This window comes from Anopheles marshallii, chromosome 3 (genome assembly GCF_943734725.1).
Source record: "Anopheles marshallii chromosome 3, idAnoMarsDA_429_01, whole genome shotgun sequence".
NCBI classification, from domain to species: Eukaryota; Metazoa; Arthropoda; class Insecta; order Diptera; family Culicidae; genus Anopheles; species Anopheles marshallii.
Window position 1 is genome coordinate 84,037,007 of NC_071327.1, and position 27,170 is coordinate 84,064,176.

A 27,170-nucleotide genomic window follows, 5' to 3' on the forward strand; every position below is an offset into this window, starting at 1 on the left:
AGTGTTGAACGATCCTCCTCACCCTTCCGATGTCGTCGAGAGCGAGATAACTGCCGATCTCCACCTCCCACCCCGGCACAACCCCCTTCAACGCCCCGGAAAAATAAAGGTAAGAGAGCTTTCGCCGTCGGAGCGTAAGGTAAAACACGCGCGCGACACCACGCAGTGTTTGGTTCCGGTTGTCGGAATTGTTGGTTCAAGGTAAACGGCTTCCTTTACCCTCTAGGGAAACGAACTTTCTTTGGCTGTGGTGTACTTCTTAAAGTTGGTTCTTCCGCCTAGAACACGCACTTAAGGTTGATTGTTCCATGAGACGCCCTCTCCGCGCGAAGAAGAATAAAGCTCCAACAAAAACAGATAAAAAAATTGGCAAAGTTCAACCCCATGCGGCAGACATTTGTAGGACACAGTGTGACCATGCTTGTACAAACTTGTGTTACACTTTGCAGAACTGTACGGACTCCTACATTTTTGCTTCGGAAAGTAGAAGGGTAAAAATGGAACATTATTGTATGAACTTCAGGCGTTCAGTTTCGGGGCAAATATCGTCCAAGCTTCAATTTGACGCTAACAACTTTGATAAAGATTTCCTACGATATCGGAAAAGTCGAACGTAACGTTCGCAAATCGGTGTTTATAAACTGCTGCTTAAATATTCGTCAAAATCCGTTACTCTATAGGGTGAATGTTGGTGTACAACTTCAATTTTAAACACATGAATTACCAAAAAAACTGACTAACAAGTTCTCGGGAAGAATCATCTAATCCAGATTTGGTTTGATCCACAACCTTCGGTGTACTACAGTGAATGCTGAACCACTGATAAGAATGAGCCGCAATCGATCACACTTCCACTATAAAGTAAGTTAAAACAGTAAAGTTGAAATGCGTCAAACGCTGGTGATAAAACATATGTTCTCCTGGAAACATATTAGTGACCAGGCCATGTCAGCACGACGTGCTCAACAATAAGAGCGGGCCAACGAAGAAGAAGAAGAAGCTGGTGATAAAAGTTATAAACATCCACCGATCCGTAGTTAAAAAATGTTTTACTTTTGCTCTCCGCATCAGGCAACAATACAATACAATACAGCTAGGCAAACTTGTACTACATAGAACTTTTCTCCCCGTTTCGATTTGATTTACAGTGCCCCCCGATGCCATGACAGTGTCGGTTTCCCAGCCGCAGCAGCCGATTGGAAGCGTCCACTGCGGTCCCTTGACGGCGAGCTACACCGTACCTTCTGCCGCTTCCTCCATCACATCAACGCCATCGAACCCCAACGTAGAAGCTGTCGCCAGTTCCTCGATGGCACTGTCCACGACTACGATGTCATCCTCTACGTCACCAACACCTCACCAGGGCCACGGGCGGTCAAGTACGGCACGCGCTAGTCCCGAACCGGACCCCTCCCAAGCAAACCACTCACACACGTCCACGCCAACGTCGGCCCTGCGGAGGCTCTACTTCAAGACGGCTCGTGCAAGCAAAGTGGCCAAAACGGCGGCCGCGGCAGCAACTACGGCAACGGCAGTTGCTGCAGCAGCCGCCAGCTCTTCAACCGTGCCGAAGGTAGTCGTCATGGGATCGTCCACAACGTCCGAAGCCACTATTAACACCTCTACCGATTCCGCCTCGACGCACATCACCAACGTGACGACAACTACGGACACGGAGACTAACGATTCACTAGACCTAGGTACGAAAGTGGTTCATGCATTATTTCATCTAACCTGTGGCCATTTTACCGTGCGATATTGCCCTCCTACCAAGGCCATAGGTGTTGCAAACATTCCTATTATAATAATCGGAAAATGATGTTGAGGAATAAAGGCTTGTTTGAGAATATTTACATAACTCTACTCTTAGGTAGATCATTCCGTATTTGTTTATTAAACAGTCGGTGTACAAGAAAAACGCACACAATGCAATATTAGCAACGGAATTTACGTCGCAAATACTTCAAAACAACGATTTTTTCCTTATAAAGACAAGCTTTTCCATTCTCTCCCTCACCCCTTCAGTTGGCATAAGAATTTATGAGCGAATTTCGTAGATGTTTACCCAATCCCCAGACAGGCCACAGCATCTTGTTGTTGCCAGTTGGAAGTAATGTTTACAAATATTTCGCTTGCGAACGAAAGGCGATGTAGGATGGTGATGCAAGATCGTATCGGAAGCCAAAATACAAAAAACGAAAGAGAAAAGTAGCGTTTTTCGTTTTTGTTTTGTGTTTTTCTTTGCGCCAATTGCGAAGGATGCAACATCGTTTGTCTCGCTTTTGTTTACAACTCTGTACGATTACTCTCCGGTCTCAATTGGTTTGGATTAAAATTTGTGGTTGTTTTACCTTTGTAACAATAGCAAACAGTACCACAACAAATAATAATATCCATCAAAACTTGCCGTTATTATGTCGACGTGGAGATTAGTGAGAGAGAAATTACCACAAAAACAACCATATTTCTGTTATTCCAGCAGAGATAAACGAACGAATTTGTTCCTCTTTTCGTAGGTGATGTTTCTGGACAAAGCGAACCATTGCTAAGCTCGCTCGAGGACGAAAGCTCCAGCATTATCGCATTGAACCAAACTGCGGGCAATGAGGAGGATGAAAATATCACCGTCATTAATGGACCGGACACCCCATTACTGATCAGTTATCAGGTAAGTGTTTGTAATGTTCCTTCCGTATGGCTGTTCATGTACCGCCATGCTTCTGATCTAATTCTGAGGTCACAAAATGGATGTTTTTTAAGCAAACTAAATTCTCTTTCCTTCGGAAACGCATTTTAATATTTTCTCATTACCAGCAGTTGAAACTGTGTATGAAAGGCTTATTAACATTGCAAACAAATTCGGCAAACCCATTGCACAACTTGTGTACTGGTCGCTTATGTTTGTCCGTGCGACCCACATTATTCCGATTTTTCTACGTTCAATTGCTGTTTTTAAACCAATTGGTTCGCAAGCGTGGGTGCTGGTTCCCGGAAGCCGGTTACTGGCGGTGGCCATTTATACATACGCCGCTCGCTATGGAATGCAGTGCTACACACCCTCGGCAATTACCCCAAACTGTCGAACTGCACTTACCCATTAGGCAGGTTTTCAATGGTCGCGATTGTGCGGGGAATAGACTGTTAATCTCGCGCGAGCTCGTAATATCTCAATTTGTAGCGGGAGACTACCCGCCGCCCCCTTCCTTAGGTAACTACCGCCAGGGAAGACCGTGGTGGGTAAATATTGAAATTGCAATTATGATCAATATTTTAGTGGCATTTCGTTACGTCCGCTTCGCGTTCGAACCACTCAGGAATCCCACATCCGTGTTTTGTGCTTCACAATGTGTGCGATGTGGCGTTTTGCTTTTTTTCCCCCCGTTGTTGTTGCGTAGTTTCGCCTACCGTTCTCGAACCAAACGCTCTCGCTCCGCACAAACGCAACGCACGTGAGCGCATGACGATCGTATGCAATCTGCAACGCAGCAACCTAAATTCTAAAGTACCGAAAAGAAAGCACTCAGCACCACCCACCCCCCAGCCGGCGTTGCATCTGACCGCGCTCGGCTGCCCAGACAGTCGCAGTCAATGACGTCATTTGCGCACTGTTGAGTAACTTAGAGAAATGGTCTCATCGACCACCCATTCATTCTGCGACCTGATCGACACCCAACCCCTCTGATGATGGGGGGGGGGGGGTTTGTTGCCGAGTGCTGTACAGCGGGCCCTTCACCGAAAAGGCTGTTGACAGTACGATTTCTAAGATGGTACGCATAGACGGACGATGACGCCCCGACTGCATGGCCGAATGCAAATCTGCACTGGCTAAGGTGTGGCACGTTTCTCGCGCGAGTTGCCAGTCGCGCTGCGTATGTGCATGTGTGCGTTTGGTTGCATGTTTGTAGCGATCTTATTAATAGCTAGCGTCACTCTGTGGGCATGTTATAATTAGCCTGTTTGTGTGTTATTTTTAGCAGCAAAACCATTGATATGTGGCGATCGGGGCACGATTTTTCATCTCACTATTGTGTAAACATATCAGAAACGGCGACAGCAGTAATGTACAGTTGAAAAATTGCACCTACAGTAGCGCAACACGCATCAAACTGTGGCACGTGTTAATCACGCCGGAAAGGCGCGAAAAGGGCCGGAGGAGAACGGGGAAAACCCGGCAGTGGTACGCGAATTGATTTGTTGTATGCTTTTGAATCATTGCCACATATTAAATAGAATTTGTTGCTTCAACAATTTCTCGCACTCGCGGCTCGGACACGTTTCTTCGGTGTAATCAGCTACGAAAGTGTGTCGTCTATAAAATCGCATATTAGACTAGTTTTAACACGTAGCGTTAGAGAGTTACGAGTTCTTGGTACGAGCGTGATGTTCGATCCTCACGGCGGTCTTCGATGTGAACTCTCCATTTAAAAAAGCGGAAAGTCTGTTTTGATGATATTAAGGACCGGAATTGCCTTTAATATAAATCCAGTGAAGTTGCTCTGGTTGGTGGAACATTATTTTTCCCTTGAATTCCGAGATACCTTATGTATGTGAGCACAATCGATAGAGGAAGCTGTTTGGTGGAGAACAGTCTTCCGATTTGCCCAGAGCGTGGCAGATGTGTTCCCCTTTGCCGAAACACTTGCGATGTGCTTTATCATCGTTTATCAAAGCATATCCGGATTCTCCGCTTCAGTGAGCCGTGCTTTCAAAGGTAGACATACTTTAGCGTGCTTTTCTTAGAAAATGCTTTGATTTGCTATTTGCAAATGCTTCATTTCCATAGCATTTTCCCGGCCATTCGCCCATTTTCTTCTAACATCATCAATGATCAACAAGATGTCTGCGCTTCTTCACTATTTCCCGTTTATCCAGCTTCTTGCTTTGCCCCCGCAATAAATAGAATCAAAATGTCAAAAGCAGAATGAGCTACCGCTAAGAACCATTGCCCGTGTCCCCTCCGTCCCACCCGTCCGCTGACGAAGGACAATGGACCATCTTCTGGTGATGGTGATGATGGTGACACCCGCGACCACTATCCGATATTCAGTAAAGCGTATTTTAGCGGTAAAATGTTTGCCGAGTCGAAATTCTGCCACTCAAAAACACACTTCACGTGAGAGGAGCGAGGATCCGCAATGCCGATGGACGATGGCTCCGGGTCACCGTTCGGGTTTCGGGGTGCAGGAAGATGCGCCCTCTTGAATAATCCACTTACCGTGAGTTGAGGCCGTGCACCATCTGTCACGCTGTGTCGCTATGATTTTTCAGTAAAGGTGCTTCCTTTTTTAAGGCATAGTACCTGCTGAAGACGCCGGGCTTCAGCGATTTCTTCCGATACAAAACATAATTGACGAGTCGATGAATTCTTGGGCATGAACACGACAGGAAGGGGACAGTGTGTCCTAATTAAAAGGTGCTGTGAAGGAAGAAATATGATTGTATAGCAGAAAGGAAGAATTCTCGCCATTAATATCAATACCAATGGTTCAAACAAAGAGAACAAGTGGCATACAAATTCTGCCCATGGGAAGGACAATGAAATAAAAAAAGTACGCAGATACTTGCGGCGACCATACCATAAACGGTACGGATCCTGAGGGGGTTGATTTAATTTTCATCTCACACTGGGTCCCATCGTTCGCCCCTTCATTGCTCCTGCAGCAAAGTGCGCAGGACATGCAGCACAGAGCACTCTTATAAAAGCGCACACCCCCCTGTATCCCGCACGGCAAGAGGAAGCTTTGGGTTTACTCTTCAGAGCAAAGTGGCATATCATCCGGGTGTACAACAACAGCACCAGCAGCCGGGGTCGTTTGTTATGATTTTTTGTTTCCGGTTTGCGTGCAGGATCAATCCTTGTTGACTGATTCCCATCTAATGCAGGATGGAGACCGGCGATGCCTTTGTTAATTAATGTAATTAGATGTGTCAGAGTTTGCACTGCTGTCCTTTTTGCACTGTCACTGTCAGGCCAGATAATAATATCTTTTCCAGAATTATTATTGGCCCATTTTCTATAGGGAGATGATCTTCAGTTATGAATGAGAATTTTGAAAATCTTGTAGCGAAAACAGGCGCATTGACCGGTTCTATAAGCATTTATAAGCATGAGGGGCCGCCTGCCCTGAAAGCATTTGTGTGATGCTTACCTTTGAATTCGTTAGGCATTAAAGTTGTTTTGCTACTCCATTAACATTTCTCGCTAATGACCCCGAACGGAATGGACGACATGCCACACATTTGTACACTTTTTTGCATTCTTGCAGTTTAGTGTCCCGGCTGGAGGGTGAGTCCGGCATTTTTACCGTTTGTGCTATTGTTTTTCTTGCCTACCTTCCCGTATATGTGTTTTTCCTTTTTTTTCTATCTGCTCGCTGGAAGGAGGCTAATGGTTTAACTTCTCATACGCGTTTACCTTTGCTGTCGTAACGTTGCTGGCAAAAGCGACATTATGGGCTTATTTTAGTGAGTGATGCTTTGTTTTATGCTCTATATGAGTGTTGTTTTTGTGTATGTGTGTGTTTTTTTTCTGTTCCCATTCTCCCCCATTCTCCTCTGAACGTTGCCCTTCGTCTCATTACGACTGCAGACAAATGTTGTTTTGTTATTGTATAATGCTCTTTGTTTGGTTCGTCGTATTCGCATGCCGTGCGGCACTGCCGGAAGAAGCTGCCCGGGAACAGAAACACACACGCAAGGCAATATTTTATATGCGTAAAAGTTGCACAACACGAACATGTGGAAAAAATAAAATTGTGTGGGAAAGAAAAAGTGTAATACTGTGTTTCTCATTTCATGATACGATACTCTCATTTCAGTCTTTAGTCCTTTCCTTTCAACACCATAGCATTGTTTGAAAGTGCACGAATGCGAAAGCAGACGGAATTTTGCATACATTTCGTCGATGGGTGTACCTGAGCGAAACCGTTACGATTTCATCCGGTCATGCATTTGACGCCGTGCAGAATGCCTGCATAGTGTATTGTACGGGTTGTCCGTAGAAAAATAAGGATGTCTTGCTCTAAAATTTGCCTAGCGTAGTTTTTCGCACCGTAATCGTCGAGGAAGTACATAGAGTTCACCACCTGCCGTCTATTGCCTTGTATGCAAATAAATGTCTAGAAGGAGCATGAAGCTGTATAAATTGCAGCTCTATATGCTGTTTTACTAATCTATCTTTGTGTGTTTTTTCTTCTCTGGGACATGACAGGAGCATGCTATTCTAAAGTCCTAAAGTAGCCGAACAGCCTACGGTTTTCAAAGTGTCGCCGTTGTTTCGTACAATGATCTCCATCGTTGCTTGCCGATCGCCGGAATCACAATAAAGAAAACATACGCCTGAGACAGCAGCGGACCGCGTGGGGAAAAGCGCAAAAACAACAACCACCCCATGCCGTTGGCCAACGAGCACAGACACATTTATTGGAAAACGCGCTACGCTCTCACGCAGAATTGTTGATCAAATCGCACACACACGCGTTGTAGTCGTTCGCGCGCGACGCTGTTGACGTGGAAACGCTTCCTGGACCCTGCTGGATGTCGTCCGCCTGTCACTGACGTGTGTTTGGACAACAATTTGCTCTGTCATCGCAAGTCAGCCGTTGCCCCTAGTTAGCTTGTGCGTTTTGGCGTAATGGTTAGGCGTTGGGTGCGCTTCGATAGTGGAGGGAAAGTGACGACGAACGCAGTCGCTGCTTTGCCTCCATCATTTTTCCCGCGATTCCCCCATTATCGCGGGGGTATGCATCGACGCGAAAAGTCCAATGACTTTGCAAAAGGGAGAGCGGATACGAGCGGATGGATGGATTTTATTGACTCTTGGCTCCATATGCCGTCGTGGTCGTGACAAAAGTGCCGTTTTGCTACACTGCATACGATGCTTCTTTCTCACCATTGGGGTAGAACCGCTGAGACCGCGGCAGACATATTGGGGCCAATGTCCAACAGGGTTTACCACATTGATTCACGCACCATTTTGCCATTAATGGCCGTTTTACGTGATGGTGCGAAATGAAAAGTGGTTTCTAGCGGAAGGGGGGATTATGGCAATAGTGCTAATATTAATAAGCGTAATGGTCAGTAAAACTAGCGATCATCACAGTCGCAATAACAGTAACGGCTCTCGAGCCGGAAGTACGCTGACGAACCGTAGACACACGCCGCACATCTTGAGAGAATCTTGATAGTAATTATTTTTTTATGATGTCACTCGGAGCGGTATAAGAATTCCTATGATGCTGAAAGGAGGAGAGACATACAAGGCACAATTGCAATTAATCTTTTCCTGCGACTTGTTCGTTCGGTGCGATCCCGCCACACATCTGTAGTCATCACCGGTTTTGGTTTTATTCTGACTGGCCTGTTCATTCGGGTGTCTTGCGGAAGGTCTTTTACCTTTGTAACCGTGAAAACGGTCATAAATCTCTTCTCATACACGTTGCGCACAAGCAACATTCGTTGCGGCACGACTTTGTGTAACAGAGTATAGCTCTGTTTCGCTTAGGGCGTTGTGAGTCCGAGCAGTAGAGAGTCTATCTTGGCCAGTAGTTGACAGAGTTTTAAATCCTCCACCTTGTCGCGCTGTCCATCCACCTTGTTCGGACAATCAACCAGGCTGGAAAATGGTCCGACTAACCCTCCGAGTTTATATCTATTCCAGCAAAACGCACGAATACTTGCCAGCAGCTGCTTGATGTTTATTTGAGGGGACAATAAATTGCGCGCTAATTAGTGGGAGTTTTTGGAGTGTAGGTTGTCCGCTTTGAACTACAATAGCGCCGCTGCTAGAGAAATTGTCTTGAGCCAGTCTTCAAATGATATAACGGGGTGGTGGGGGGCGCTTGTTTGTGTCCAGTTTAACGATGGCAGCACATCGCTTTGATGAAATCAAATTATGACACGGTTTGTGCTTGTTTCAACCTTTGCTGGTGAATGTATTGTTTGTTCAACCCGTCAGTTGCAAATCATTCCCGGTTTAGAAAGTAACAATCTTTTCATATCGCATACAGATAAACCTTTCGTATGAAGGTTTACGTATTTATTGTTTAAAAATTGTGATGAAAGTAATTTCAATGGAGGCGCCCGGTGTTTTGTTATTTTTTTTTTGTAAATGGAGACGCCCAGTGATTTGCAGAATTAGTTTTACTTTATTGTGGCAATAAATTGGCACAACAAACAATTCGATCACTTTTAATGTATGTTTTCTATGTTTTGTAGGAACTGGAAGATATGTCACCGAGATCTCCCATGTTTTCGCCCCGTGAATCGCCAAAAATCGTCGCAGGAGCCTCAAACCGTGCGCAACAACCACGCACAGCGCCGGTTTCGTCAAACGCAACCCGCTTTCCTTTCGATCCACCCATCTCGCCGAAAACGTATAGCGGAGGTGTTAGCCGTGGCGATGTTGCCTCTTTCGCGCGCACTCACGAAACCATGTTTAGTTTCGATGAATCACCAAACCCAGTGCGACGTCCGCCACCAAAAATGCCACCCGCCTCGGTCGAACACACACCGGACCATTCTCCAAACACGATTGATGCCGCAACTGCCCAAGAACAGATCATTAGTAACACCACGGCAGCAAAGGATCGTGTTCCGGACATAGCACAGCCTCCGAAGCAACTGATGGAACCAACGCAATCGTCCACATCCACGCCAAAGCGTCTAATGAACAGTTTCAAAACCCGTAAGGAACGTCTCGTACAGCAGGCTGGAAGCGCAGTTGCTGCAGCTACAGCTGCAGTCACATCCGCCGGCGCATCGGGTAAACCGTTCAAGAATCCAAACTACGATCCGGATTTAACGATGTTTCCATTCGATCGGGAAGCAATCGATTATGATCGCATCCAGCGTGAATGTTTCGCGGTGGAAGAGGAGCTACTGTTCGAGCATGAGCGCCGTAGTGACGAGGACTATCGGACCGTTGGTGCTGTCGTTGGTTGTGGCGAGTCGCCATCCAAAGCACTATTCGATGCAGAAATCTTCAGCGATCATTATTCGATCTTTCAGCAATACGCTTACTTGTCGCAGCAAGAAACCCGCGATACCCCAACTGACCGCAATGCGACACCTTCGAAGCGCAACCGAGTGGCGAGCACGTCCGATGCATTTGCACCACAGCGTCGCAACGATCACACGGCGTCCGGTCCGGGGGTTGGCCACCCTCATCCACGGCTGTCCAAGTTTGATCAGATCGCCACCAAGTTCGACATGATGCCGTCAAAGTCTGCGGGTGGGACAGCAGCGACACAACACCTGGGCTGCGGCACGCTTCCGGATTTACGCGTCGACTACTTCGCGGAAACGTCATGCTGTTCCGTTGCGGGAATTTCCGTCTCATCAAGCGTAGAACCAACCGGCGAAACTGGCAAAGCGCGTGCGTCGTCCCCGGCATCGGTGGCGACCTCTGGTGGTGGTGGCCTCCGTTCGATGGAAGTCGTTGGCACAGGCGCAATGATCACCGGTGCTATAAATGTTACGCCAAACCCGATGGAAGGAGCAGTTTGTACACAACCGCGGGCGACAATAGTCGTACAGCAAGTACGTAGTTTTGTCTGTCCTCATTTTCTCTGTCACATGCACGAGTGTCATTTTTGCGATATTAATGCATAAGGAAGAATCAAGTTTTACCAGATTCGTGTTGTCTTTGTGTATGTTGTGAAAGTTGAACTGTTATCCTTCGTAACGTGTGAAAACTGCAGTCTTCTGTGTTCTGTGTATCGTGCGTGAAACATTTTTCGGGAGTGTTTTGCCTTGTTCAACTAGACACATGTGTGTTTTATCGTACGTGAACATCGTTGCTGGAAGTGATCTTTGAAGAGAGTATTTCACGCCTTCCAGCGAAACGGTTGTTACTCTGTAGGAGCTATTTTAAGCGCTCCCCGTCGTTACTACTGTGTCTGGCTGCTGGTTTATCTCATCTAGGATTCAAATTTTGTTTTGCCTTCTGGCAATTGTTTACGATAACCGGCGATCGGCTGACGGCAATACGCACATCTTCCACAACGTCAAATGTTCGAGTTGTAGCTTTTGCGACAGCAGTGCACAGAAATGATAATGATTGTTGTAATACCGCTATAAAAGTTACCAATCGTACTAGAGAAAACGGTGAACAAGAAGCTGGGAGGTGGTGGTGCCCTTGTGATAGAGTATAACTCGACTTCGGTATCGTCGCAAGATGAATCGTTTAATTAAGAAAGTGACCAAATTTTTGGACCAAAAGGTATGACCGTTTGGTGGCATCCAATGCTTTTCCCAGCAGTGCACATCTCTTAACTAATGCTTCAGCGTAATGTGCTAACGGCCAATCGTTTTATTTAATTTTTAAGTATCTTTTCCATACCAGCGTTGTGTGGTTTGTATAGTTATAAGTAATCTTTTGTTGCTATTAGCAAAACGAAACAATCGTTCGCACCGCAGACGTTAATGATTATTAGGATATTGATGATATTTCCTAACAACATACACACTCACACACCAATGTTTATGGTTGTTGGACACGTGTTGGCTGCTACTTTGCGAGGCCTGTGCGTCATTAGCTACACCGCTCGGAGTAGTACGTGCGTTGTTTAATGTAAAACACCACTTCCGGAACACGAACGAAATGGCTCCTGTGATTAGAATTGCTTCGTTGTACTATTGCCTTCAGATTTTTAATGTGAAATTTTATATTTTACGCCTGCCCTTTTTGTATCAGTAGCAGTATATTTTTATCGTATTGCATTATTTCCCTTCCGACAACGTTTTGTTGTTGTTTCGTTAGCCAAACCGATGAGGTGGATACATCAGTACGTTACTGCTCAACGCCATTGTGTTGGGTATTGTTTAATGTTCTTTGAACCGGCTTCTGGCATTTTTCCGGCGAACGAAACCTATATAAACAAACGTTTTATCTGAAAAAAAAACAAATAATGGCTATCTGCTAAATGGTGGTGTAATTTACGCGTTGTTTGGATTTCCTTTTTGTCATTGTAGTGTTTTGTTCCAAAAATTCCATGAAACTACTTCCTCCACCCTTTGTTCTTGATGTTTTCAGTTGAGAATGAAAGGTAAAACAAATTCCTGCTAGCAGTTCTTACAACTCGAAGGTTATCACGAGTCCAGCGTACCAGGTCGTAAATTTCACATTCAATCTCACGTACGCAGATTGTTGTTTAACACTAAGGCTGACACCTTCGCGAACATGGCCCAAACGGTGGGCTCAAAAGCTTTTTTTCTTTTTGTGTTATTTCAATCATCGACAATAATCGAATTCGCTTCTTTGGCAACGATGGTGGAAGCACAGTCGGACTCGAAATTTGATTCTAACTTGTTTTTATTTGACGTTTGTCCAATCGTCGTGTCTCTGCAATCCCACGAACGTCGTCACGTATCGGAAAAAAGGAACTGGTCCTGATAACGTCGCTCGTAACGTCGCGTACTATTGCACGCGCGGAGTCGTGTCGATATGGAAGGACATTTGGAGGACCCAATCCCCGTATCTACGGATCCGCAATCGGGGGTGGATTCATGTTTCTTGGATATGCTGTGCGCTCTGCTCTCATAAAGTGCTGAAAATGTGTAGTGGAATGTAAAAAAGTGCAATCCGCGTTGAACGGATTTCGATTACATTTTATCATCACAATGCTTTCCGGAAAGACCATGTGCACTGACCATGGTTGGTTTCTAGCTGCATGGCTAAAATCAGCCACAGAGTATGTCCGACGAAGTGCATAGAGAAATTACGAATGCAGCATGCTAGCAAAGTTTGCAGGATAAATTGAGTTTTATGGATGTGGACAGCAGCTCTACGTGGATCATGAATTTATAAATTTAATTAAAATTAGTTAAGCCACTTCAAACACTCCATTTAGTGTCAATCCAACAGGCTGGAATGGATGTTGTGGATACAACATTGAGGGGTGGATCGTTGGCCCACCATTTTCTAGCCCAAAAACATTTGTCATGATTGCGTGGCTGTTTCCTCGAAATTGATATTATCTTCTACTAAAAACACTTGTTCGGAAGCGAACTTAGGAGTTGAGTAGTTTGGGAACAAAAGTAAATCGCTTGTCGGCTTGTAGCTAGCGCAATCCAGCTTCCCATTATTCGTTGCTTGTTTTTTGTTTATTGTCAACAAACGACACGCACGAAATTACGCCTGAGTCATTTGAGGTTCATCCGTTCACACGGTGACAGTGGAAATTGGTTAAAAATATTAGTCATCCTTCTGAGAAGTATCCGAGAGCGTAAGCCGAAAGAAGAGGATAAACAGCACAGCCGAAGTGAGCTCACTTCCTAGAAGAGCTGTTTTCGTTGCGAATTGGTTTTTGCTCTGATCCGCAAGCGTAATAAGTGGGTACTAAAGGGTTTCACCCTCTCGTAGCAACTGCCTACATATTCATAAGAGACATATGGTTTTCAGTCACCCAGTTTCATGATTGGTTTTTTACCTTCTATCTCTATGGTTGCCTGCCTTCCACTAATGCTCCATTAGATCCGTATCGCCTGTGTACAGAGTGAAGGTTAGAGGTGGTCCCAAATTCGTCGAATCTTTTCCTTTCACGAAATGGTGTCGTGTCGTCGTTGGAGTGGCGATGATTTCATTAAGAGTGCCGCGCGTCGTCGTACGTTGACGAGTAGACGGGCCACAACTACAACATTACGTGGGCGTGCAGTGAATGAGTTGCGAGAGCATTAAACATGTGCGAACGATCAATGTACACGAAGAGCAAACGACTCACCCTTCGCTGTGAATGATGCGTCTCTATGTGCGGCGTGTCGCATCAGCCGGCGACAGAGTTTCCTGTTTTAATCAGGCCACATTTGGGACATTCGTACACCCATACGCAACGGCTGTTCGTGGAAAGCTGCGTGGACTGGTTCAGGTCAATGGAAGCATCGCTGGTTATTCCACCCGCACGTCATGAGCGTCACCGATGGAGTGACGATGTTTTATAGGAGGAGGCGCTTGAGGACATTGATTAATTTTATTTGATGATGCTTTCCAGGCGCGACCCTCTCTTAGAAGGCCACTTGCAGAGGTGTGACACACCATATCTGCACACAATACACGTAATGACCCGGGTCGGAAGAAAAGCACAAACAAACGAAAGCGGCCAACGAGCGGGATCTGTAAGATGAGCCCGGCTCGATAAAGTCACGTTCGCGTGGCAGAGACACCCACGAATTGTCCACTTAGGCTGTTGCTTCCAGTATTGTCCTGTTAGTCATGCGTCCGCTCTATGTTTCGACGAAAGTGTGCAATAAATCACAGCCCGTAATTCGTGCAGAAAATTATCCTTTTCATTAGCGTTTACGCAGCAACACGAGCGTGTTGAAAAATCAGCCGCTATTTGGCCGCACTTGTACGCGAGGGTTACGAGTAATTAATGCCGTTACCATTGACAATCGGGCTGCTGATTAGACGGTTTGCTAGATATCGAGCTAGGTTTCAACTAATTGCTGATAAAAAAAATGAATAAGTGCCATTTGGGAATTTTTGGGAATTGATGTCTGCTTCCAGTTGTAATTTAGTTTCAGATGCGCACTTCAAACCACCAAATTATCAAAGGTTGCCGGCAAATCGACAACCTTTGGTAAACATTTCTGCGGAATGGTATTCGGTTTTATAAAACTCTTAATACTCGTCTTTTTTTGTGTGTGTGCCAAATAACACCAATGAATTGTTTGAATAGCGTTCTTCCTTGCTAGCTTTTTGATTGTGATTGCTGCCATTTAAGCCTCGTGTCCTCGAGATGTCTTTTTTTGTCATTAAATTCTGTCTGTTTTTTTCTGTATGTACCATTGATATAGCCCTCGCTCAGTCTGGACTACACATCCGTCGAAACGATTCTGCTGAAAAATGAAGGAGACTTTATCAGCGTCGGCGAACAGGGCGCGAAAGGTGAGGTACAGTCGACGCAAAGGAAAAAACAGCAACGAGAGGAACACATGCGACAGTTGCTGGACGTGACCAATGCGCTCACCACGGAGGAAATTAAGGATTTCGAAATGAGGTAGGTCGTTTGTTGCTGGTACTGTCCCCGTGCCGTTTTACGGTGGTAACAACAAAAGCAAAACACCATTTGCAACTTAATTTAGCGCTACAAAAATGGTCCGCATATTTTGAAGCATCGTTCGGTGCGCAAACCGCATTATGTGTGGTTAAAATATTGGCGATGAAGCATATTTCGCCCATAAGGCTCGGTCCGTGCAGTTTCCCTTCGGAACCGCCAAGGAGCCGTTCCTTGTTGAGTCGTAACGAGAGAACCTCATTACTTACACCATTCGACGCTGTAATATTCATTAAATAGTTTACCGGAACCGGGAGAGACCGGACATCACCGATCGCGCTTCCACCAAAGTCAAAAATTTCATCATGTCGAGACGGTCGGTGATACGATGGTTGATTAAATTTCCACCGATCCAGTTACTGCGTCCATAAAGAAAAGAAGGGCTGACGACTTGCGACATGAATTTCGGCATCGCTTTTCATGGTCACGTCGCGGTGATATAAACGGAAGAGCGCTGCTTCCTACACACTTCATCGAATATCGGCAACAAAAGACATGTACGTGATCGATTTGTATCTCGATCGATTGGCCCAAGAATGGAGCGGGAGATGTGTGCAGTATGATCATCAAAAGAAATTGAATTTCCCACCAATGCTCACGCGAAGACTTTCGACGGCGCGGACTCTCTCACCCACGATGATGCTGGATGTCGATAAATAAACATTTTACCATGAATTTCAATTCCCGTCTTCATGCCCACAGCATACAAAGAAGCGTGTGTGTGTGTGTGTGTGTCTATATCGTGCTAGTTTCAACAAAGACCCCGATCGGATGAGATTCGTTTTTTTCCCCCCCAGTCTGTCTTGTGACTTCCGCTTGAACCGTGTGGTCATCGCCATGTGTCGGGCTGGTAATAGCAACGGGAATTTGTTAATTCGCGGAATCAACACAACGGGACGGTGGGTGGTATGGTCCTGTGTAGTTGCAAAACAGCCGCGCGCTGCACAACAACACAGGCAAAGTATTTTTACCGATTTGCCACCATTTTTGTTTTATCATCTCTTCCCGTTTTCGGACTAATTGGCAACGTGGTTCGCGACCGTTCGTTGTTCAAGGCCAGTGGGAAAGGTGCTTTCTTCCTTTGCTCTTCGGGTCATTACTGAGTTCATATTAATTACGTGACCATTACGATCGCCCCACCTACAACTACCGCTGGGCCAGGTGGGCAGGTACAGAATGTCTATTCCGGGCCGTGTGAAAGTGAAAGTGAAAAACGATGTACTAAATTAAACCATCTTCTCCGTTTATTTTGTGATTATCTAAACATTTGAGCCGTCTCGATTCTAGCCGCACTGAAACCTTACTTCACCTAAACAGAAGTTGCACAGGGCTGGGAACATGCGTGCCTTATTAGCACAGGGTAACGCTTCGCAATGTCTTTAATACAATCCATCGCTATAAGTTACATGTTTTGGGTGGTAACAAGTTTTGTTTGTGACAACTTCTGGAACGTTCCAGGATTGCTTCCCAACAGTTTCTCAATACCATCGGTTCGGTTTTCCACAGTCAGCAAAGTCCACGAACAACAATGCTCGTACACCTTCACATGTCAGCAAATGAGCTGGAATAAAGTTGCCATTATTCATTTCACAGCGCATGGAGATACCCAACCGATCGATGACATTGCTGCTCGGTACGGATGGGACTCCCAGCAGTACCGTTCACATTCACGAAACCGCCTTTGCAATTTGTCGCTGACAAAGACCGTTTTCTTACCAGCAACCGTGGAATTCGTGGAAGTACAACTTCTAACAACGGGGGGAGAAAATCTTACCTCCGCCACGTGCCCTCGTTCCTCTTTGGCGTGACTTTTTTGTTTGTTGACATGGGTTTATTTTGATACTTCCGTCAATGACGAAAAGTAAAATTGGTTTCGTACCGGTTGCCCTTTATTACAGTACTCTCGTGCGTCTCCAAATCTGTAGATTGGACCGAGGCCCTAAGTCTAACTGTCAAAGGATTCCCAGTGCCCAATTACGATGATAACTCTTATCTAACAAACCGTAGGTATTTGGAATCGTGCAGAAATGATGAAAAAGGAACACGTCTGTAGCTTAGGCTCAGCCACACAGAAGGAAGGTCACACAAAATGTGTCCCGATCCGCACATTCCCTAGCTCATTGCAAACTTTTAATGACATAAAGTTGGATTGTGCATGTGCAACGTGATGATAGCCGCAAAATTCGTGCGTGATAGCACCGGACGCGGCAAAAGCGGATCGTCGTGGAATTTGCGCAACTATTTACCTATCCAAGCGCGCGCTCCTGTTTATGTTAATGAGCAAAGCACGAATAAAGTAAAAAAAAACTCCCGTGAAGCCATTTAAACGTCACGCCGGGTGTGTGCGGTAGTAAATTTACGATTGCAATATTTATTAAAAACGTCCAGAAACAAAAACTTCTTGTTGGACGCAGTCTTCCCAGTGTTGTACCGGGAGTGTTGGCCGCTTCCTCGCATCGACCGCTTCGGGATATTGATTTTTCACTCAAAAATTCCTATTTCGCATCACGGTGTTTGTGCTGGATTGAACGGGGGAAAACCCAACAAACACACGGCGACGACGCCGGGAGCAGTGGGGAGCAACAAAAAAAAGGGGCTATTAAAGTCGTAGCACCATCCACTAAATATAAGCTCTTCCCCGTACTCAGCGTTCTGCTTTTATGGAATATTTGAAATATTTCCATTTGGCCCACTGCCAAGAATGCGGCCGCTCCAAAGTGGTGTTGCCTCCTTCGGGACAATGGCAGTATCATGGTGTGCGGAGGAGGGCAAAAAACTACGCTACCGGTCCGGTGTTGTACGTCTATTGACCATCTCCCGTTGTTCCCTATGTTCCCTGTACATCCTTTTTATGGGTATCGTTTAGTTGATCGGTAAGGTGGAAAAAAACCCATTCGCTGTACGAGTAGGACGGACGGAGGAAACAACGAGCTCTACAGTCTCATTTGTGTCATCATCCTGTCGTTTTGTGTCGCACGAGAGTAGTTCCCAATCGCTATTGTGCTGCTTTGTGGCGACGGAAAGCAAAATAACTCTTTAACTAACTGTGTCCATGTGGTGCAGTGGTTGAAATTTAAATTGAATTTGTAATCGGCTGCAGAAAAGCTACAACTTCCGAATGGAGATGCATGCTCATGTTACGTTAATTAAATACATTTATAACTTACGTGGCTGCGTTACACATCTCCATGAACATCCCTCAAATCCGTCATCGATAAGAAAAGGAATCGTTTCGTACGGGTTAAAAAAGCAACATTCGATTATGCATATTGCCTAGCTTTATTTTTACGCACTTTATGTGTGTGTAGCACGATCACGCGTCGCCGAGAATTTGCTTCAAATCATCCGGAAGACTTTTCTTCATGTTTTCCATGTGCCGCAACAGCTGTTCCCGCGTGTCCCGCACATTCAGCTGCACGGGCAGTGCGGACATAGCGCTACTGTTGTTACCCTGCAGGAGGGTCAGCTTGTGGCGCAATCGCAGGATCATGTCAACAATTTCTACCTCCAGCTTACCCTTCGCCCACTCGGCCAGATTAGACTCGGAGAGCGTCTGCATGTGCAGCACCTGGAGCGTTTGCTCGAGCTCGAAATAGCGCGTATCGTACCAGCCCTTGAAGTTGGGCGAGCTGAAAAACCGTCGATACAAACCCTCCCAATCACCTTTGCAGCTGGAGGTCAGCTGCGGTCCACAGTCGTCAAGCGTGGCCAGGAAATCCTCCTGCTTGAAGGGATTCGGTTGGGGCGCCGATCGGAAGGGCGAAATATCCTTTTGCAGTGGCATTAGCGAGGCCATGTACCTTTCTAATGGAATCATGAAGCTTTGCGTCAGTTCGAGCAGATGTCGCCTCAAAAGAGCCGATTGCACGGAGAGCGGACGGTCTGTCTTGAGGCCGAGTAATATCTTCTTGATGAACGCTTTGTCCTTTTGCACGAACGGTTTGTACTGGGTGTAGAGCCCGGGCGAGGAATCTAGCAACTTGTGAGTTATTTGTTTGATTTTCGACAGTCTGGAGAGTGTCGCGGAACCATCGGCAGGCAGACCAACTGTGCCGCTTTGAGTGCTGGTCGAGGTAACGGTCGAAGGTGTCACCGTTCGTTGCCGTTGCAGTTGCGCTTCAGCACTATCCTGAAGACGTATCGTATGTGGCCAGTGTTGAAGCGTTTTTGCGAAGAATGGATTGGTCACACCGAGTATGATCGACGGATGGCCGTTCTTGTTCTGTGTGAACTCTTTGAACTCCGTATCGTGGATGGTGAAGTAGGGACGGCTTTCAGCACAGTACGCCAACGGACTGATAAGGCTAGTGAGTGACTGCACCATGTGTGCGCAGTCGGTCGGCGAGGTGCCCGTTACGATGATCGGCTCTCCAGTGAGCACCAGCTCCCAGAGCAGATGAATGTGAGGCAGAAACAGTTGCAAACTGCGGAAGATATCGATCTCGTGCACGGATGATATGATGCGGGTTTGATTGTGGCGCCCATTGACGTTGGATTTGTTGGCCGGATAAAGGCTATCGACCGGCAGTACCAGTGTGCTGTATTTACCATTTTGCTTTGGTACGGCAACTTCATACACATGGCCTAGCAGGTGTAGTTGCAAGGGCTCGTCGGCGAGCAGGGACGGCCACTTGCAAACACTGTCACAGACGGCCTCCAGCGTAGGTTCACCAGTGCTGAAATAGGAAGGGGCAATCACTCCGCACAGTTCGTAGAACAGATTGACGAACGGAAGGCGTGTCAGCAGAACCAAACTCTTCTGGAAATAGCCTCGCTTGAGTGTGGCATCCTTGATCTGGCGGAAGTATACGAAGCCCCAGAAATGTCCCGGATCAGCACGGTGTACCGGCATGCAATGGCAATTAAAGTCCTGCAGTCCTTTGGGAAGTGTTGAGTTCTCCGAGCCCGAAGACACACGCAATCGGATGTGAAACTGAGAGTCACCCATACAGCCCGAGTTAGAATCGGGGAAGGCCAGATAGCATATGTTCATCTTTTCCTGCTCCGTCAACGTCACGTGCTTTGGGTAGATAAGCTCCATCGCTTGCCCCAACTCGAGATCGAACGTAACAACACAAATGCAGTGTAGCCATTCGCTAAACCGGTCCCAGGTGCCCAATGCTATGCCGTCCACTTCAAGTTCTTCCTGTCGGTCAATCACTCCCGTACTCATTTCCTTCCGTTCGCGTTGTTCCTTTTCCTCCTGGTCGTGTTCCATTTCGAGTTTTAAGCGTTTATGTTCGTACACGATACGATCGATTTCGTATCGCTCGAGCCGACCCTTGTCCAAGGTGGCCTTCAGTTCAATGTTTCCTTCTACCATCACGTGCAGCACACCGTTAAGATCCACATTAAATGAAAGACCGACGTCTTGCAGCCCTTCGCCAAAGCTACCCTCGAGCTGCAATTGACCCAGCGTAATGTTATCACTAACAATGGCACTTTCCCCCTCGTATAGCCGATGCGTTTCACGAAAATTCTTCACCCGATGGCGTACTTTCAGCGGAAGCGTTGAATTGCGGCTGATCAGTATACGGGGTGATTCGGTTCCTTCGACACCATCAATCTCTTCGCCTATCATGCCGATGGAGCGTGGCACCAAATCCCACCAGAGTAGATCCTGAATTTCACACGACCTGTCCCCGCTAAGTATGCCGGCGGCAATAGCCGTGCCGACAACTACCGCTTCATCAGAATTGACCGAGCTACTGAGCGATCGACGATCGAAGAATTCGCTCAGCATTATCTGCACCCGTGGGATACGCGAAGACTCGCCCACCAGCATAATTTCGTGTACCGCAAAACGGTCCTTTCGGGCACGTCGCAAGGCAGTTTCCACATGCAGAATGACACGTTCGAACAGGTCTTTGCACTGCTCGTCCACGTTGTCTTTCGTCAGCGTCGAGCAAAGTTTATGACCGTCGAGAAGATCATCGATCTCCACCGTCACCTGGCTGGTGTACGAAAGTGTGCGTTTGGCCTGTTCACAAGCCTTCCGAAGCTTCCGCATTGCGACACCATCCCGTGTGATGTCAAGCGATTGTTTGTCCTGCAGTTCCTTCACGAAATATTCCACCAACCGGTTGTCAATATCCGATCCTCCGAGTCTCGTATCGCCGGAGCTAGCTTTCACTTGAAACACCCCGTTGTAAATGGTCACGATCGAAACGTCCAGAAATCCACCGCCAAACGAGCATACCAGCACGTACTGTTCGCCGATAAGTTTTTTGTTTATTCCGATGGAAATGGCTGCGGCCGTAGGTTCGTTAATTAATCGCAGCACACTCAATCCTGCGATAGTGGCCGCATCCAGCACGGCTTGACGTTGTCCATCGGAAAACTGGGCCGGTACGGCGATGACAGCACATGTCACCGGTACCCCAAGCTGCTTTTCGGCCATCGAACGCAAATGGGCCAGTATAATGCCACAGATCTCCTCTGGATGGTAGCACTTTGTCTCGCCTTTGAACTGCACTTGAAGACCACCTTTCTTTTTGTGACGTCCCAGAATCCGCTTCACCTCTATCACACAATTGGCCGGATCAATGTCGGCCTGTGCAAGCGCTTCTTCTCCCACGAGTCGACCCTTCTCAGTGAACGCAACCACCGACGGAATGCGATGATTACCGCACTCGTTGGCGATGATTTCGAACTTGCCATTTCGGTAGATACCCACACTGGAGTAACTGGTGCCGAAATCGATTCCTATCGCTACCGTTGAACCGGACGCAGTTGCGGTTCCCGTTGATGTCGGTTGCTGCCCGGAAGTATTGTTTTTCGGTGAAGTCATTATAACTGCTGCTTTTTCTCAGCTGTCCGTCGATCTGTTTCGGTTCTCGATTGATGATCCGTATCAGTTGCAAAAGACTGCTGCTACGACAAGTTGTAACGGATGATCGAAGTGAGCATTCCCGATGAAAGGGCACTGCCTAGAGGGAACCCGATCTCTCACTAATCTGATGTGCCTGTGCCGGAAGAAATAATTAAATCTCATTAAACCGTGCTGATAAACACCCGTTCGGATAGTGGTCCGCAGTCAGTTGAGCTGATTACAGTCTTTGCATTCGTCACGCGCGACTTGCGGCGAACTGCGCACCGTACACCTTGCCGCTACCGCACAATCGTTTTGACATTTAATACGAACCAAAACATAAACAAACAAACAATTTACGTATGTTTCTCCAACTCTACTGCTGTTCAACTCCGCACACTGACACAAACATACCACCATGCACACAAAATACTCTCGCGCACACAGCAGTGGAAAAGGGCCATTAACTTGGCTGGCATTGAGTTACAGCTGTGATTCGTGGTTTTTGTGGAAATGGCAAGGTGGTGGTGTAACGGACGAACAAAAGAATGCTTTCGGCATGGTGCGATTTTTTTCCACATACCTGTCATAGATGCTTTCGTCTTGCCTGTGGGGGGTAGTTATTGTGAAAGCTGGATGTGAACCAAATGGGCTTTAGCAAACCAAGTTGTACGATGTGTAATCGAAAGATTATGTGGACTTGCTTGCAATGCAATGCGAAGAACGATTTGCACATAGGAAATTGAATAATCGCGACTATAGTTGGCCCGAAAGGGTGAATGGATCGCTACACACAGAACAAAGCTGTATGATACCACTTTCACCTTCACCAGGATGTATATCACAAGAGCCGCTAACAAACTTCACCAACCTAAACTAGAATCACTTTCGATAGAGTGATGGAATTAAACTATTTTACTAACGAATAACAAACCCCGACATCGCTCAAACATACTCAAATCAGCCGCACAAACAAGGAACTAATTTGATGTACGCAAAGGCAGATAATTTCTTTCCTCTCGTTGGGTATTTGCGATTTTCAGCGCAGTCGCACCAGCCGTGCACGACATTCGAGTGCGCGTTTGTACCCGCTGCTTCAGTGCTTACGGTCCAAGAGATATACCAGCAAAGGAGTAGAGCAATGCGTATAAACAATGCTGTTGCTCGAAGAAATCAACCCTTAAGTCGCAGACCACCCTATTTTTTGGGGAGGGTGATAATTTTAAAATTAGTTTATTGCTAATAATGTTGTGTGTTTTTATTGTGGTTTTGTTTCTAGATATGGTAGTCCCCATCACAGTCGATCTCAATCGGTCAAAACTCCCGGCAGTAGAGCATCAGGCCGTCCAAATCAACTATGCCTACCACAGCAGCGTTCGAGGTAATCGCACGGTCATTGCTTCAACAACTTGAATTTAAAAATTAATCATATTTTAAATATTCTCCCAGAGTGGCTTCCATGCCGAATACAGGAGTCGAAGAGGAATACTACAGACTTAGGCATTTTTCCATTACTGGCAAGGGTGTCGTCAATCGGGGTGATTCGTTGAAAAGCAGACGAAGCAAATCAAATAATAGTGTGGCCAGCTCCAATTCCAGGTAATTCGTTGCATTTTCCCAGCTCTCAACCACGTGCTTGCAGCATATTTTCTTACATTTCCGTGACGACCTAAATCGTACATCTGGAAAAGCGCATTTCACATAGAAAAGCTGCTGTAGTTGAAGTTTTAATGAACTTATTACGCTTAACCACACCAGTACCGAAAATTAAACTACAACGATGCTGCACGATAGTTTCGCTTGAGTTTGACCTATTTTCATTTGATTACTGTTACAGTACTGAACATCTAACTCCTGCCGCCGGAGCCGTTGCTGGTTCTGCTCGGACGTCAGCAACGTGTAGTTTGGCATCTAGTCGAGAGAGCAGTACATCTAATCCGGCATCTGGACCGTACAAGTAAGGCGCATTGAACCATTTAAGTCGATGGGGACAACATTAAGGCATATGTGTATAACATTTTCGTTCACGCTCATCGATTTGTTTCCTAGGGTGCTGATGCTGGGTGGACCGGCCGTGGGTAAAAGCTCATTAGTTTCACAGTTCATGACATCGGAATACCTGCATGCATATGATACTAGCATAGGTAAGGGATATCATTTTATAGCCTAAAGATAGTCTATGATACCGGCGTCTAATTAAAGGAATTTATTGTCAAAAATGCATGTTTAAACATAAATTAATCTGAATCTGTACAATGCTGTGGCACATTGTATCCAAACACCACGCTGTGCGAGTTTTGTAAAGGAGGGAAGTTAAAATAATTGATTATCCATTATAGCATGCACTGCACCTTACTTGCCGTGACACGATTCCCTCCAAATGGAACAACTTGTTTGCATAAATGTTTCGGACAACTCCTCTGTTCCACGTTCCTCTCACACCATGCGATGCGGTAGGACGTGTCGCACATGTGTACGTAATGGTTTTTGGCGTAATGAAACTGTCAACAGCACCTTGCAAATCGTCAATATTCCGGAGGATAATGGGTCCCACACTCGTGTTACGTTATTTTCCGGAACCGCCCAAAACCATCGTAACGACCACGTCGACCCCAACAAAGGAGAAAGAGAGTAACACGATCATGGAATTACACGTTGCAATTGATTTTGCTTGTTCTTTTCGAAAAGGGCAACGCCATCAATTCACTTGTTCTGGATTGATGTGAACAGAATAGCACTATTGTGGAAGTTGTTTTCGGGCTAACAAGTTTGCAATACTTTCCTGTCAAATATGCATGATGTATGATCGTAAATAACATACACTAGTATGAATGTAGTTTGTCAAGATGAAAGTAATTACTTTGTATCAATATGCTTCTCAAAAGCCCGTAATTTCCGTTGAAGAAAATCAATTTCCTCTCTGCCTGACACACTCTTTAGCCTGGCAGGAAAGACCACCCACTACACGTAACGCAATACGGGAGGACGACCATCCGCCATAGATGGAAGTGACGTCGAATCGACCTTCCACCGGGGCAAAGGACTTAATTAAATTTCCTTCTTTATTCTGTAACCAGCCCGCCCGATATTACCGGTGACGCGTACCTTGGTGCGAGTGCTGATTTAATATTGGTCACTACTTCTGGTGACCTAGCGGTGTGCTTTTCGCATTTTCGCTTGTCTCTTGATTGCCTCAGTGACAATTTCTACCCATCCATCCGTGCATTCATGACGGACGCGCGTCAGCTGCAATGGATCGTCCTTTCTTCAAAGGCCCATTGCCGACACCTGTACTCTCTACCCTTTTTGTTGAGCCGTTTTTATTATCCTCATCACCTTGAACCACAATGAAACACGTTCCATCGATTCTGAATCATAGTACGTAGCATCGAGGTCAGACTATTGTATTTAATGCTTGCTGGTAGAGCTGCAACACTAGAATTGTTCAACATTTCACAATGGACGACTTTGTTGCAGCTAGTGAATGCAATTATTTATGAAAGCTAACCACTCGCTCCATCATTGTCACTTTAGGTTTGAGTGTAGCAGAGTGCGCTGTGGCGTGACAAACGGGAATTTAATATATTGTAAACAGGATTATTGCATTTTAGCGCCCAATTCGTTACATTCAGAGATTTCTCATTGGAAAGATTGCACACAAAATTCTGAAACTAGTTTTGCTTTCTTTTTGATCTATTCCTACGCAAGATGATGACTCGGGAGAAAAAACGGTTTCCGTGCTTCTCAGTGGAGAAGAATCCGAACTGACATTCATCGACCATAGTTATAACGAAATGGCGGTAAGTAGCTAAGAACCTCCTGAGTGTCATTGATCTTCTTGTTCATCCGTTTCCTTTCCGCAATCCATCCTATCTTACAGCCCGAAAATTGCATGTCTACATACGACCCGCACGGTTATTGTGTGATATATTCGTCGACGGATAAGGAAACTTTCCTTATAGCGGAGCGAGTTCTGCAAATCCTTTGGACGACAGAAAACATCGCCCAAAAGGCAGTGATACTGGTGGCCAACAAGGCAGACCTGGCCCGGTGCCGTGTGGTGACGTCTGATGGTAAGATCGCGGGTCTTGCATTAGGGAGAATAGCTCAATTCACTCTTCTTTCGCTTCCAAACGACAGAGGGTAAAGCAATGGCAACACAGTATGATTGTAAATTCATCGAAACATCCGTCGGAATCAATCACAATGTGGACGAGTTGCTGGTGGGACTGCTCTCCCAGATAAGATTAAAATTGGAAAATCCGGAAAAATCAAGGTACATACCAAAACCTGGAACTGTTTGTCAGGAGTACCGTTATGGAAAGCTTAATTTGATAACCGCCCTTTTTTTGGTTTCATTTTGCAGGGACCTTTTCCGGAAACGATCGATTCGGAAATCGAAACGTCGAGCCTGTTCGCCACTGGGTGGTGCCATCTGTTTGGCCGGCATCGGTGGCAACACGAATCCCAGCACACCAGTTTCAGGACCACCGGCTAGCGGGGGCGGTTTCGTCGACACCCCGCCCGGAAGTGCGCACAGTAGGTAAGGGACCAGTCAGCTCTTTTCGGTGGTGGTGTAAACCGGGTGGTAATGGTGGAATTCTTGTTTCTTTATTCCTCTCTCGAACACAGTCCTAGGAAATATCGAGGATCGCGAACATCCGCTAGTCTCAAGGTGAAAGGGTTGCTCGGTCGTGTGTGGGCTCGTGATTCGAAATCCAAGAGCTGTGAAAATTTGCATGTACTGTAAATTTCCTTCATGAGCTCTCGATTTGGTCTCATAAAACGAGCATATATCCCAGTGTGCAACACAATCGAACACGGACGGCTTTGTGCTGATACAGTGCGCAAATCCGCCTGGCATATTGTTCGGTTGCGTTGCCCTTGCTGGGAACGGTGAACGCGAGTGAATGTGCGCAGCATTGAATGATGCCCTCCTGGCCCTCATTCCAAGATTCCGCGAGCAACCATAATTATTCCGTATAATTCACTGTCAATGAGTTACCGGGATCCGTACATGCACAGATGTTTATTGTTTTCCTGTTATGACCTTTCTTCCACGGTAGACGTATCCGCGCACTTTACGTATATATGCACATTTATCAACATTCAACTAATAAGGTTTTAGGGACATGTACTCGTCTTAATAAAGTTCCTAATGTGTGTATCCTAAAATTGATGACCCAATCACAGAGGGACCCAAAGTGGAGATTGTATCAAAAGATCCAGATGAACTGAAAAGAGTACCGTAAATCGCAAAAAAGGTCACAAGTATTATTGAATGCTTATATCGTGCAAATTAGGCA

General features: G+C 46.1%; 2 protein-coding genes across 2 annotated transcripts; one reads left to right on the forward strand and one right to left on the reverse strand.

Moving 5' to 3' along the window:
- Nucleotides 1-26,614, forward strand: LOC128715638 (serine-rich adhesin for platelets). Its single transcript, XM_053810549.1, has 14 exons — nt 1-109; nt 1,149-1,700; nt 2,517-2,668; nt 9,217-10,539; nt 14,794-14,996; nt 23,144-23,245; nt 23,314-23,463; nt 23,702-23,821; nt 23,914-24,008; nt 25,573-25,664; nt 25,745-25,937; nt 26,005-26,140; nt 26,231-26,407; nt 26,497-26,614. Exons 2-14 carry the CDS (start codon nt 1,163-1,165, stop codon nt 26,612-26,614), a joined length of 3,399 nt encoding a protein of 1,132 aa, XP_053666524.1. The 5' UTR covers nt 1-109; nt 1,149-1,162.
- Nucleotides 18,367-21,843, reverse strand: LOC128715637 (protein DENND6A). Its single transcript, XM_053810548.1, has one exon. The coding sequence runs from the start codon at nt 21,841-21,843 to the stop codon at nt 18,367-18,369; it is 3,477 nt and encodes a 1,158-aa protein (XP_053666523.1).
- Nucleotides 26,615-27,170: the final 556 nt, after the last annotated feature.

Coding starts and splice junctions, on each gene's coding strand:
- LOC128715638 (XM_053810549.1), top strand. CDS start 1,163: ATGACAGTGTCGGTTTCCCAGCCGCAGCAGCCGATTGGAAGCGTCCAC. Junction 23,822..23,913: donor CCGGCATCTGGACCGTACAA/GTAAGGCGCATT, acceptor TTTGTTTCCTAG/GGTGCTGATGCTGGGTGGAC. Junction 25,665..25,744: donor ATAGTTATAACGAAATGGCG/GTAAGTAGCTAA, acceptor CCTATCTTACAG/CCCGAAAATTGCATGTCTAC.
- LOC128715637 (XM_053810548.1), bottom strand. CDS start 21,843: ATGACTTCACCGAAAAACAATACTTCCGGGCAGCAACCGACATCAACG.